Source organism: Peromyscus leucopus, chromosome 10 (assembly GCF_004664715.2).
Source record: "Peromyscus leucopus breed LL Stock chromosome 10, UCI_PerLeu_2.1, whole genome shotgun sequence".
NCBI lineage: Eukaryota > Metazoa > Chordata > Mammalia > Rodentia > Cricetidae > Peromyscus > Peromyscus leucopus.
In genome coordinates this window covers 92,506,415-92,520,371 of record NC_051071.1, presented here as the reverse complement: position 1 = coordinate 92,520,371, position 13,957 = coordinate 92,506,415, and the positions used below count along the sequence as shown (strand labels likewise).

Here is a 13,957-nt window from a genome sequence, read left to right as displayed (position 1 = left end):
GAAGAGGGCGCCAGATCTCATTACGGATGGTTATGAGCCACCATGTGGTTGCTGGGAATTGAACTCGGTGCTCTTAACCACTGAGCCATCTCTCCATCCTGCATCATGTATTCTTAGACACACACATGTAAACTTAAAAAATAATCATCTTTTAAAACAATTTTGGCTTTGATCCAAAGGTTAAATATTTTATATTTATATATAAAGTTTGTCTTTCATTTTTAATAACAAATAAGAGGTCACCGCAGTGAGGATATTTGTTTCCTTAACATTTCTTTATCATTAACAGCAATTAAAAATAACTGGAGATAAATTTCCATTTTAGAGGATTTATGATTTTTTTTAAGTATTAGAAGGAAATCATATTTAAATGATAGATATTTTTTAATAGTACTGGGATTCGAATGCAAGGCTCATGCATGCTGGACGTGTGGTCTGTCTAACCAACTAGCAGTATCCCCAGCCCTCTTCTTACTTTTTGTCTTGATACATGGTCTTCCTAAGTTGTACATAGTGACCAGAATTTACTCTGTAGCCCCATCTGGCTTTGAATTTTTAATTCTCCCCCTTAGCTTCCCAACTGCTTCAGTTATATAGACTTGTGTCACTATGCCTGATAGATTCAAAACATACGCACGCGCGCGCCCACACACACCCATTTTGGGCATATGGATAGCAATGATTGTGAACATTTTGGGGGGCCGTGTATTGGAGGAGATCAGAATATGCATTTTTGTTACAGAAACCTGTTCTGGAGTACTCTGCCTTTTGTAATTGTTTATTTCTTCCCAATGTTTATGAATGTGACAGTCACATGTATTATCTTACTATTTTAGTTTGTATTTACTTGTACTATTATATGTTGTCTTGGGAATAAGTAAAAACAATGTATCATTTTTTTAAAAAGTAGCTCTAAATTGCTAGGTGGACATTTGAATAAAATTAAAACATAGAAATGAGGGTGTTTACCAACACCCTTAGCTTTATTTATTTATTTACTGCTTTTCTGCTGCAGCTTTTGTATGGGGTGGGCTTTAAGAAACTGCAGGTGGCCTCCTGGCACCTGTGACACCGTGGAGTAGAGAGGGAGGGAGGTGTCAGGACTCTGCCGTTGGTTTGTGCAGCGTCTGCTCTTCTCTTCTTACACGAATCCATGCACGTGTTGTAAAGAAATTGGCATGTCTAAAGCAAATACAGTTTTGCTTCTTTAGGGTTTAAGAACTTCACCTTGTTTGATGTGCCGTTTTTTACTTTCAGTTCATTTAAATAGAATTTTTAGGCTTTAAATGCTTCTGTAGTCTAGTGAACTAAATAAGCAGTCTTAAGATACATTATCCATACTGAAAAGAGTAAAAGGGAAGTTAATGTTTTTTGTTTACCTCAATTTTAAATGATATTTCAAACATGCCACCCACATGAAAATCATTGAGTTATTTTATGTGCTCATTTAATTTGTTCGTGGTGCCGGGAGTTCAGTGCCAGGGGCTTGAACTGAAAACCGAAAACCAGCTTGTGTCTTTAATAACCACACTCGGCAAGGATTAGGCACATGTCAAGTACTAAGTGAGCATGTGAAGCTAATGGTTACCCTGTTGTCTATAGAGTCAGAACAAATTCTTAGTATCTGGAGAGTGGACGGAAAGAAGATAGATGCTTTGTATGAACAGGGTTGAGGAGTTGAATAGCTTGTTACCAAAACCAAAGACACTAGAACTGGGCTTTTTTTCCTTTCTTTCCTTTTCAAACTCATTTGTTGGGAAAAAGGAAATAATTTGGAATACTGGGTAGATCGAATTTTACTTTTTAGTTGCCCATGATACCCACTTTATGTCATTATTTTTCCTGTATGTGTATTTACATGGTTGTGTTCCCATAAGGTTTCAGTCTATGTCTGTACCTTTAGCATAAATGCAGCTCCACCTACAACGAAGATTTTGTGCTGCAGCTGGAGAAGGAATTGGTCCAAGCCAGACTGAGTGAAGCCGAATCTCAGTGTGCACTGAAGGAGATGCAGGATAAAGTGTTGGAGATAGAGAAGGTAAGAAATGGCGTAAGTACTTCTGCTTCCACATCTGACGGGAGCCGTGCTAGGTACCTTACTTGCTGAAGAACTGAATTAGACCGGATGGGAGGAACTGTGCATTAGTTACTGGATCAACAAATAAGGAGATGTTGCTGGTTGGTAGATGGTAGAGTGCTTGCTTAGGACATGTGAGGTCCTGGCTCCAGGCCCCAGCTCCACATAGAGCAGGTGTGGTGGCCACATCTGCAGTCCCAGGACTCAGGATGCAGAGGACATAGAGCAGGTGTGGTGGCCACATCTGCAGTCCCAGGACTCAGGATGCAGAGGACATAGAGCAGGTGTGGTGGCCACATCTGCAGTCCCAGGACTCAGGATGGAGAGGTAGCAGTCCAAGCTCAGCTTTGGTTATGTGGTGAGTTAGAGGTCAGCCTGGTGTACATGAGACCCTTTCTAAAGGGGGAGTGGAAAGGCAACAAATAAAAATAACTTTAAAGCTGCCAATTTAGAAAATCCTTTCATGTGTCTGTGAGTTCAAGACTGTTCTTTACCTCCTCCTCTTCAATCAGATTACTACTGTAGCTCTGAGTACAGCTTAAAAAGTGCTGATACTTCAGCAGTTCTTTATTTTCAGTATTATTTTAGCTCTTCTGGGATTTTTTGTGTTTCCATATAAAATTGAAGATGGATTTTTCAATTTATTTGAAGAATTGTATTAGAATTTTTATGGGGATTGCATTGAATCTGTAGATTGCTTTTGGTAGGATGGTCACTTTTACTATGTTAATCCTACCAATCCATGGGCATGGGAGACCTTTTCTTCATCTGATGTCTTCTTCAATTAGAGTGCCAGTTCTTCCTGGTAACTTTCATACAAATCCATTCAAATTTCCATATTTAAGAATACAAAATAGAGATGAATTCTATCCCCAGAGTCCACATGGCGGAAGGAGAGAACTGACTCCTGCAGGTTCTCTTCCCACCTCCACAGATGTATGCGTGCACACACACAGGCATACAAAATTGGTTTTTAAAAAAAGTAGTAAGTTTAAAAAAAGAAATCCCAATTTTTCTCTGACTTTAGAGGAACAACTCATTTCCTGATGAGAATAACCTTGCGAGGCTTCAGGAGGAGCTCATCGCCGTGAAGCTGAGAGAAGCTGAGGCCATCATGGGTTTGAAAGAACTTCGGCAGCAAGTCAGAGATCTGGAGGAGCACTGGCAAGTATGTCGGACTGTCTGTGCTTTTCCAAAGGAGCTGAAGCCAGAGTACTTCGTTTGTGGGAATTTGAAATACCTGGTGACCAGTAGTGGGTGATGAAAAACAATCTTGCTTAGTGTCACAGTTGAGAACATTTACAACTTGAAAGTCCATTAAAGATGTGCTTTATGTAATTCTTAAAGTGAAACAAACGATAAAATAGAAACCAAATCATGTTTTTATTATTGCTTTGAACTTTTGCATTGTTCTACTTTCCCTAGAGAACTGTAAAGAAATATTCCTCTTATATAGTACAAACTTTTCTTTTTTAGTAAATATAATATTTTTATTCTTTGAGAATGTCATACATGTGTGCCATGTGTTTGACCATATTTACCCTCGTGACTCCCCAATCCTCCCAGACACACAGTTTACCTTCCCACCCAACTTTAGATCTCATTTTTCCTTTAAACTTTCTAACTAGTCCAGTTTATGCTGCCCATATACTCACGGGTGTGGGGTCATCCATTTGAGCATAATTGACCCACTGGGGGCTACATTCTTAAATGAAACTGACTCTCCCTTGTCCAGGAACAGCTGTCAGTCGTTCTTTAGCTGTGAGTGGGGGCTCAAGAGCCCCCCCTTCATGCTGGAGTGCTGACTGGCTCGATCTTACACAGGTCCTATGCAGGTCATCACAGTCGCTGAGAGTTCGTGACTACAGTGGTCATGTCCAGAAGACACTGTGTTGTCCTGGGTTTCTCCAACCTTTGGCTCTTAGGTCCTTCCCATCCCCTCTTCCACAGTGGTCCCTGAGCCTTGTGGGGAGGGGCATTGTTGCATGAATCCTAAATGATCTTACAGTAAAAACCCAGAGCCAGATGTTGAGGTAAGTGCTGAAAGATCAGAGAAAACAAGCCACAGCCACTTCTCACCTCACCAACTCCTCAGCCAAAAAGAAAAGATCCTGTCTCCACAAAACCTCAGACTGAATGCCGCTGAGTCCTCAGATGAAAGGGACCTAATTCCTGTCTCCTCCTGCCTTATATTCCCTTTCTCTGTCCAGCCATTTCACTTCCTGTCTCAACCTTCCTAGTTCTGGGACTAGGCGTGAGATTCCCAAGTACTAGGATTAAAGGTGTGTGCCACACTGCCTGGCTGTTTCTCTTTTAATCTGGATTTATCTTGTGCAGTCCAGGGTGGCACAGCACTCCATCGCTTTGATCAGTCGTCAGTTTCTGTGCTGTTGTTGCCCACTGCACAGACTAACCCTTGGCATAGAGATGGGACTTAGAGGACAGTTTGATACTCTGTTCATTTAGCAAACAAAGACTTGGGAAGTGTGAAACAACTGAAGGGGGACACCAATGTGTGTTTGTAAATTTCTGACTTCTTTTGAAAATGCTTATCACAAAATAAATGACACTTTAGGTATAGTCCCACAGATGTATCTACTAGTAAGGGAAATCTGATAAAGAACAAAGTGTAACAACATGTAAGAAGGAAGGAAATTAGTCCTTGATATTGTCATGGCTTTTAAAAAAATGTATTTTGAAAAGTACCCAGCTGCAACAAAATATCAGTTAAGCTGAACATGGTGATGTGTATCTGGAATCCCAGCACTTAGGAGGCTGAGGCAGGAAAATCATAAGCCCAAAGCCTACCAGTAGTACAAACCAAAAGCTTCTCTCAAACAAATAAAATGATCTTGGACAATACTTAAATATGTGATCTGTAAAGTTAACTTTTATTTTGATAAAGTATTTGCTGCAATATTATGTTTTATGCTTTAGCGGCATTTGGCTCGAACTTCTGGAAGATGGAAGGACCCACCCAAGAAAAATGCTGTGAATGAGTTACAAGATGAACTAATGAGCATTCGTCTTAGAGAAGCAGAGACACAGGCAGAAATAAGAGAAATGAAGCAAAGGATGATGGAAATGGAAACACAGGTATGATGGGCAGGCCCAACTGGATTGAAAGTAGCACCAGATCGGAGTCTTACACAGTTGTTTTCTCAGATTTTTTATGTAACTAAAAATAACATTGAAGAGATACTATGAAGTTATGAAGAATGAAAATATAGACTTTAAATGGGAAATTTAAATTTCATGCCATTATGTTTAGGGGGTGGTAAATGAGTCAAAAATTTAACATTGTATCATCCTTAGAATTAAGGTAAAAAGTGAAGTCTAGACATCAGTTTTCTAGTCCTTATAGAGAAAGCTAAAAGTTACCTGTAGCTTCCTGCCATTCTCTTGAGATAGGGTCTGTCATTGAACCTGGAACTCCAGCAATTTACCATGTTTTACAATTAAGCTCCGATGATCTTCCTGCCTGTGTCCCCAACCCCCCAGCTCTAGGGTTACAAATGTGAGCCCGCCTTCACCTGAGTGCTGGTGATCTGAGTCTTCATGCCGGTACATTAAGCACTCTTGCTCACCGCCATTGCCCGAGCCTTGTTTTGTTTGTTTTGGGTTTTGTGGGGTTTTTTTGAGACAGGGTGTGCAATATCCCTGGCTGGCTTTGTTACTTACTCTGTAGCCTGGATTAGCTTCAAACTAGTAACAAACCTGCCCCAACCTTCCCAGTGCTGGGATTATAGGTATAAATACTTTTCCCAGAGATTTAATCTCTACTTTGACCCATCAACAAAATTTAAGCAAGCCAGACTCCATTTGGGTTTATTAGGGTTACCTTATTGCACAAATTAAGAAGGGAAATTTGTGTAGAACAGGGTTCCTCAACCTGAAAACATAACATTTGGGCTAGAAACTCTTTGTTTTGTGTAGCTAGCCTGTGCATCATAGGGTGTTTAGCAGCACCCTGGCCTCTGCTCTCCAGATGTTCTTCTCTGCAGTAACTAGAACTGTCTCCATACATTCCGGTAGAGAATCACAAGTGCCAACTATAATGTACATTTTACCTTTCCAAGTTATGTCATGTGATACTGAGTAATAAGTTTAAAATTTAAGTCTAAAACCATCCTCTCAGGTCCCTTTTCTGTGTTATATCCCCATCTTAAATGTATTTGGCCTAAGATGTGCAGATTGTTTTGCTTACAAAACTTGTTTGCATTGTAAAGGTAAATTTGGCTTTTATGAATTACATTTATATGAGCTGTATTTCATGTAAAGTTGTCCTGTTGGGATCCATGGTGCAGATTGTAGGATCTCTGCTGATGCTGAAGTGTCTTCAGATGCCCAAGTTCCTTAAACAAAATGGTTTATTATTTGTGTACAGCATATGTACCTTCTCCAATATACTTCAAACCATCCCTAGGTACAATGCCTAATATAGCACAGAAGCAATAGAAATAATTGTTACACTATATTATTTAGGGAATAATTACAAGAAAAGTCTGCACATGTGCAGTACAGATACAATTTAAAAAATTTCAGTTCTTATCAGTTTGAATTCGAGGATACATAGGGAAGAGCAACAGTGCATTTTACTGATTTTCAAAGTATTTATTCAGTCAGTAGGGGGCATAGTGTACTCATGTCTCTTTCTGTATTCTAGCGAACAAATACGGTCATTCCATGTCAGGCATGCTAATGTGAATATGCAGTGTCTCTAGGATAAACATTTATTGTTTCATATAATCCAATTACTTTCTCAGAAAGTTTAATTGAAATTAAAAAAATAGGGAAGAGGTTAAAATTATGAAAAGTAAAAATCAGATTTTATAGTGGGAGGTTTTATTTTTATGAACAAAATTTATATACATGTCTGTGTATATTTGTGTATGTGTATCTATATGGGGGTGAATCAAATTCAAAGCATGGTTTGGAGAACCTTTGCAACCTGAAGCACTGTCCAGCCACTGAAGGACTGACCGCTGAGCAGTTAGACACCAGACCACGTTAAGTGTGACTCAGAAACTGAATCCAAGTCAGAGTGAGAGGGAAGCTGCTGCCCCAAACAGGAGAGAGCATTTAGCTACAACTAGGTAATTAGGGGAAATGCTTTCTAAAGGATTTGTATTTCAAACTGCTAGACTAGTAGCTGTGACTTTTGCTAGATTTTTCCATGAGTCACTGGTTTGAAAATGCTAGATCTTGAGCTGGAGAGATGGCTCAGAGGTTAAGAGCACTGGCTGTTCTCCCAGAGGTTCTTAGTTCAATTCCCAGCAACCACATGGTGGCTCACAACCATCTGTAATGAGATCTGGCACCCTCTTCTGGCCTGCAGGCAGAACAGTGTATACATAATAAAAATCTTTAAAAAAAGAAAGAAAGAAAGAATATGCTAGATCTTGGACTGGTAGTAATCATGAAGTTTTATGTAAAAAAAATTTAAAAAGTCATAACAATAAAGCTGTGGTATAATGGTAGTAGTATATAGTTAGCTACAGTGTTATTTTACAATAAAGCTGTGGTATAATGGTAGTGGTATATAGTTAGCTACAATGTTATTTTACAATAAAGCTGTGGTATAATGGTAGTGGTATATAGTTAGCTACAATGTTATTTTAAACACCAAGTCACTGTCCAGAAGTTTGTTCTTGTCAGTTCATGTAATTTCATTTCCTTAGTTAAATCACTTTCAGAACCTTGACTACGGAGTACACTCCAGTTTATTGAGCTGCTCTCTTCTTGTTATATGCACATTTTATCTGCTGCAAATAGTTCTACTCTGAACATTCATGCATATGTTTCCTTGTATTTTATCTAAGAGTTTATTGAGTGTGGTGTTCTCTTGTTCTCTGTGCTGTTGACACTGTTGCCATCTGAACCATTTGGAGCTCTTACCTTGTCAGTGATTTTTGAACGCATAGAGCAAGATATATGATTGCAAAAACAAAGCACTTACACTGAGGTAGAATTATCAAAGTACTAAAACAGTTGTGTGATATAGAACATATGTACAGAAACACTCAATAAGCAAGAGTCCCTATTTCTGGGTAAAGTTTTCCGAGTTGGGGAACTTATTCATAAGTCAAACTGCACTGTAATTGTCTCATCTTTTGTCTTTCTGCCTTACTTGCATGCTGACTTTTCTGATAAACACACAGGTACTTTATAACACTGAGTTTGACAAGTTTTTTTTTTTTTTTTTTTTTTTTTTTTTTTAATGCAGTATTTGCTAAAAACTGCCAAACTCAATGTATACTTGAAGTGGTGAGTCATATAAATGAGTTTTATCTTGGTAAAACTATAAAAATTCAACCTCACAGTTTCTTATAACTGTCCTGCTTAGTCCATATTTTGTGGTTCTGTTTTAATTAATTCCTGTCTGTTGAGTCTTTTTATTCTTTCCTTTTCTTTATCTCCTGGGTTTATTTTGGTTTGACTTTATCTTCACAGATGACTTGTTTAGTGTCCCTTCAAGCAGATTCTTAGTGGTTGTTTTGTGTTTTACAATAAGCATCTTTAAATAGCACTGCCTTCAAATAATAAACGTTGAATTAGAGGCAATAAGTTGTCTGCTTTGAATTCATAGGTAGTAACTACAGGGACCTTCCTCACCTTTAAACTATTATTGTCATATATATTATATGAATAATTTTGTCTTGATGGTTATGTTGCCCTAGTGAAATACATTTTTCTTTCAATTGATTCCCCTTCGTGTTCCTGTCTGGTGTGTCTTTATTTCTTATTTCTCTTGCTTATAGACTTTGCTTTTTGAGACAGGGTCTCTATGCAGTCCTGGGTCTCCTGGAACTTGATACTTGATATATAGACTAGGCTGGCATCGAATTCACAGACATCTTCCTGCCTCCCAATTACTGGAATTTGAGGTGTGCAGTATTACACTTGGTTTTGAAGACTTTTTGTGCTCCTCTGCTGGTAATAGATTTTTCTTTGTTTTTTGTTATTTGAGGAAGTATTCATTTATCCAAGTTTTATGGTTTTATTTAATTGTGTATATGTGCATGTGAGTGCAGGTACTCATGGAGGCCAGAGGTATAGGATCCCTTAGAACTGGAATTACAGGTGGCTGTGAGCCACCCAGTGTGGGTACTAGGAATTGAATTTTGGGTCCTGTGCAAGAGCAGCATACACTCTTAACCTCTGAGCCATCTTTTTGACATTTATTTCTCCAATTTTAAAAAGGACAGACACTGCTTTTCATTTGCAAATGTTTTTCTGGACTCTCCTTTTCCTGATGGCATTGCTGGTGTGTCGGTACATGTACCTCACTCTCTCTAACTCATAACTCCATATCTATGCTAAGCTCCCCGTTAGATAATTCAGTTTCTGTGTCATATGCAACACTGCTTCTGTACGTTGTTCTGTCTCTTGCTACATTTCTTTTTTTTCCTTTGCCTTTTCACATGCTTTGTAAATTTTTGCACATATTTTCATCGTGTGCCCCAACAAATATACACCAAAAAAGACTGGCTATCTTGAAAAAGTTATCTATAGCACAGGGAAGGGCACAGCAGCAATTGGGTATTCTGTATAGGGAAGTAACTAACTAAGTTGTTTCTATGCCTGAACATGAGTGCACACTTCTTGCCAGGCCTTTCATGTGGCATTTTGAGTTAATGCAGTCAGATGCTGAATTGAGGTTTGCTCTGTGGTTATATACAGTGCACCGCAGGGTTCAAATCCCTTCAGCAATACCTCATTTTTAGAAGGGCTGGTTTCCCAGAGGGCTCTTCTCAGAAACTTCATGTCCACCACACCCTGGAGTTGGGACTATCTCCAGCAGTATTCCTCTATTACTTGTTGCTGGGAGTTGGAGGGGCAAAGGTATTTCCCATTTTCTGATAAAACCTCGGCCTTAGCCTCCATTTTACATTTACATTTACATTTGTATCAGAGTGTTTGGCTTTCTAATGCTTCTGCCCACCAATGGCTGTAGTCCTTGGTCCAGAACATATTACTGCCTCTTCTTCCAGATACAACGTGTTTTATAACCCCAGAGACAGCAGTGTGTGCTGGTCCTGTACCAGATGAAGCTTTCATTTCTTGGAAGCGATAGGTAAGGTCAGTGCTTCTTCCTACAGTAGCTGCTTTCCCTCCCTTCAGCCTATTCTGTGGATATATTTCTAAGACTGGCCAGCCTCTGTTGTGTATACCCATGGGATATATGACAGGAATGTGTAAGAGAATCTGTGACTCTTTCTGGGCCAACACGTGGCCTCCATTAGTCTGATGTTTATTCTAGCTGAATTTTCTTTACAGCTTCTGCCTTGGTAAGAGCTAAAATCCCCACCCTTCTTCACTAGGAGGCTTCTGGGTAGAACTTAGAGTTCAATCTTGGTCCCCATCCCATCCCTGCCCTTATTTAATCAGAAGGTTGGAATCAGCATTCTAGCTCTTCTGATCCCCAATCAAAAGTCCTCATTATTTGTTGGTTTGTACCTTCTGTTTCTGTTCTTCATTGATTTTTTTCCTCCTTTCCTGGTTTTAATTTTTTTCTTTTACTTTCTCTGTATTAGTTTGAATTTTATAATTTTTTAAAATTATTTTATTTTTTATTGGTGTTTTGCCTGTATGTATATCTGTGTGAGGTATTGGATCCTGGAGTTACAGACAGTTGTGAGCTGCCATGTGGGTGCTGGGATTAAACCCAGGTCCTCTGGAAGAACAGCCAGTGCTCTTAACTGCTGAGCCATCTCTGCAGCCCTATAATTATTTTCTATTAATGTTTATTACCTGAAAAATTCTAAAGGCAATAACTATATGTTGATTTAGGCAGTAAGGTTCTCAGAACTTGCTGTGTTCTTCCGTACTATACATTATTCTGTAGACGTCTTTTAAGCCTCTAGATTAGACACTTGCTGTCTTAGAGTAAGTGCTCATGTGAACTTGGTACAACTGCTGTATCCTTTCTTCCTTCTTTCCCTCCCTCCCTCTTGCCTCTCTCCCTTTTCTTTATTCTCTCTTCTCTGTCCTGTTTTGTTGCCCAGGCTGGTGTCAAACTCAGGATCCATCCCAGTAGCTAGGATTATCATTGTGCGTGTCCTGCACTTGGCTTTCTTTCACTTTCTTAAATTGAGGTTGCCTTTACTCCTTTTTTCCCTTTAAAAACAGATCTTGCCTCAAGTTTATTTGTAAAAACAGCATGGGGTCCTGATCATCTGCAAATAGTGTGTAGGTGTGTCACACCAGTCCATCTGTCTCCACAGCAGCAGACAGGAACCTTTTCCATGGGACTTTCACAGGGGCCTGTGCACCTCTGGGAGCCTAAGCTGGAACTGAGGCCTGGGCCTTGGTTTAATTCTTGTACTTTGGTTGGTGGCTTCTAATCCGATTCCCAAGCTTGGGGTGAGCAGTGAAAGCAAGATGGCTGAGTTTGCGGCTAGAGTCCTGTGGAATCTTGGGCTTAACCACCTTGGGCTTCACAGGGCCTTGACCTCTGCACACACTTCATAGCCTTTGCACTGTTTGCCTGCATCTTCGAGCCTTTTTCCTGTGCTTCTTGGCAAAACTTAGGTTCCTCAGGAAGTTGGGGTTGACCCCCTTAAGAGATTGTTATCTTTATGATGGGGTTTTCTTGATGCGGTTTCTGTGCCATTTTTGGGATTGGTTGTGTGTGGTGTGGTTCTTGGACTTGGCCATGTCTGAACAGTAACCCATGGCTCCTGAAGTGCTGGAGACCCGAAGAAAGTGCCTTTACTCTATATGAGCACTTAATTGAGTAAACTTTTGTAGGCTGAAAAATTTTTTAAAAATCATTATATACATTTGCTGGTAAATGCTGTCATTGTCTTTCCTTCATATACACTGTATTTTCCTTTACTTGCCTGTTTCTTCAGTACTCTGAGTCTTATAATGTATCTTGGTGAAGATTTATTTGCCTTTATCATCCTTGGGATCAAATGTGCTTCCTGAACTGTAGGCTCACACCCATGTGTTTATTTTTTTGTAGCATTGGAGATCAAATCCATGATAGTCAAGTGCTGTACCACTGAGCTGCCAAAAGCTCTCGTCTTATTTTGAGGCATAATCTCACTAAGTCATCTGGGCTTGCTCTCTTTCACATTATAATCCAAGTTGGCCTGGAATTTGTGGTCTTCCTGCTTCAATCACCTGAGTAGCCAGTATTACAGCCTTATGTAACTAGGCCTTGCTCACTGTGGTAATTTGAATGTAATTGGCCCCAATAAGCTCATAGTGAGCAGCACTATCAGGAGGTGTGGCCTTGTAGGAAGTGTGTCACTGTGGAGGTGGGCTCTGAGGTCTCAAGCCAGGCCCAGTGAGACAGACCACTTCCTGTTGCTTGTGAGTCAAGATGTAAGAACTCAGCTTCTTCTTTAACACCATGTCTGCCTGTATGCTGCCTTGCTTCCTGGACTAAATCTCAGAACTATAAGCGAGCCCTAATTAAATGTTTTCCTTTATAAGTGTGCTGTGACAGTTAACTCTGCAGCTCACACACGATTGAGCCTGTATGATAATGAGTATTCAGAGACAGGCAATGCCTGGGGGGCACTCACCAACCTAAGACAGAGCACCTGTGTGGCCTGGGCAGGCGTCTCCATGACGGGTAAGGTGACCTGCTGACGTCCCACGCAACCCAAGTCAGAAGCTCATTTTTTAATAAAAGGGGGACCTGTAGGGCCCTGGCCCCTGTTTTGGGTAACTGTTGCCTTGCTTGCGGACCTTGACCTTGATATCCTCCCTATGCTAATTCCCTGCCGGGTTCCACCCTCCTGAATGCTTAAGGGAAGTTCCTTGTCTGTGTATCCTGAATAATGGGTGTTAACAGCTTAGATGCAAGATTGTAAAACATCAGTAGCGAACTTCTGCCCTCTGGGGTTCTCCCATTGTGCTGAAAGTCTGTATTTAAATAAATGACATTCGGCATTAAAAAAAAAAAAGAGTTGCTGTGATCATGGTGTCTCTTAACAGCAAGAGCCCTATAGAAACTCTAACTAAGACTCATATATTTTTTGTGGGGAGAATAAAATTTTCTCAAATATTAACATACCTTACCACAGCTTTTTAAAAACATTTTGTCCTGAAGTTTTGGATCTTCTTTTCTTTTCTGTGTCTTATGAACTCTCCCGGAACTCTGATATTTTCCAGTATTCCAAATCTTGTATTTCATCCTTTCAGTGTATATGTGTGTATTACACACATATACATGTTTGTATGTGTTTGCGTGTGCATGTGGAGGCCAGGGATTGACTTTGGGTGTCTTCCTTCATCACTCTCCACATTATTATTTGGGACAGGTCTCCGTTTGAACCTAGAGCTCACCTGTTGGCTAGGCTAGATGCCAATGAGCTCTAGAGGTGTGTTTATCTCTGTCCTCCCTTGCTATTAGCTCCCCAGTATTGGGCTTGCAAATATGTGTCACCATGTCCAGCCTTTACCTGGACACTAGAGATGCGAACTCAAGTCTCCATGGTCTTACGTGACAAACGTTTAACCCACTGAGCCATCCATCCAGTTCCTCCCTGAATTTTTAATATCGGCAGTTATATTGATTTTTTTTTTTTTAGAAATTTTATTTAATTAGTTTTAAAATTTGTAAAATTTAGCCAGGCATGATGACACACATCTATAATTACAACACTCAGCAGGTAAGATCAGGAAGGTTGTGAGTTTCAGACCAACCTGGGTTACATAGCAAGACGCTAGCTCAAAAACCTAAAACCATTCTTTTGGCCAGTGTTAGAGCCCACTAGGTTCCCTAGTGGCTGTACCCAGCGGTACTGCATGGGAGGTTGATTGGACCACAGGCCTGAGTACCAGGTGACTGTAACTATCAAGGGGGAGGTCTTTTGCTCCACCCCCTTGGCATTGTTATAAATAGACCTTTGGAATAAAGTT

At 40.0% G+C, this 13,957-nt stretch overlaps 1 protein-coding gene across 10 annotated transcripts in view; it reads left to right on the top strand.

Annotated features, from left to right (window-relative positions):
- The window catches only part of Evi5 (ecotropic viral integration site 5), a 153,355-nt gene that overhangs the window by 81,236 nt on the left and 58,162 nt on the right, over nucleotides 1-13,957 (top strand). For 9 of the 10 annotated variants that reach the window (XM_028867384.2, XM_028867389.2, XM_028867390.2 and 6 more), the window contains 3 exons: nucleotides 1,904-2,038; nucleotides 3,105-3,245; nucleotides 5,015-5,173. In XM_028867384.2, coding sequence (XP_028723217.1) covers nucleotides 1,904-2,038; nucleotides 3,105-3,245; nucleotides 5,015-5,173 — 435 coding nt within the window. The remainder of the gene's footprint in view (nucleotides 1-1,903; nucleotides 2,039-3,104; nucleotides 3,246-5,014; nucleotides 5,174-13,957) is intronic. The other variant, XM_028867385.2, reaches the window with a different exon arrangement.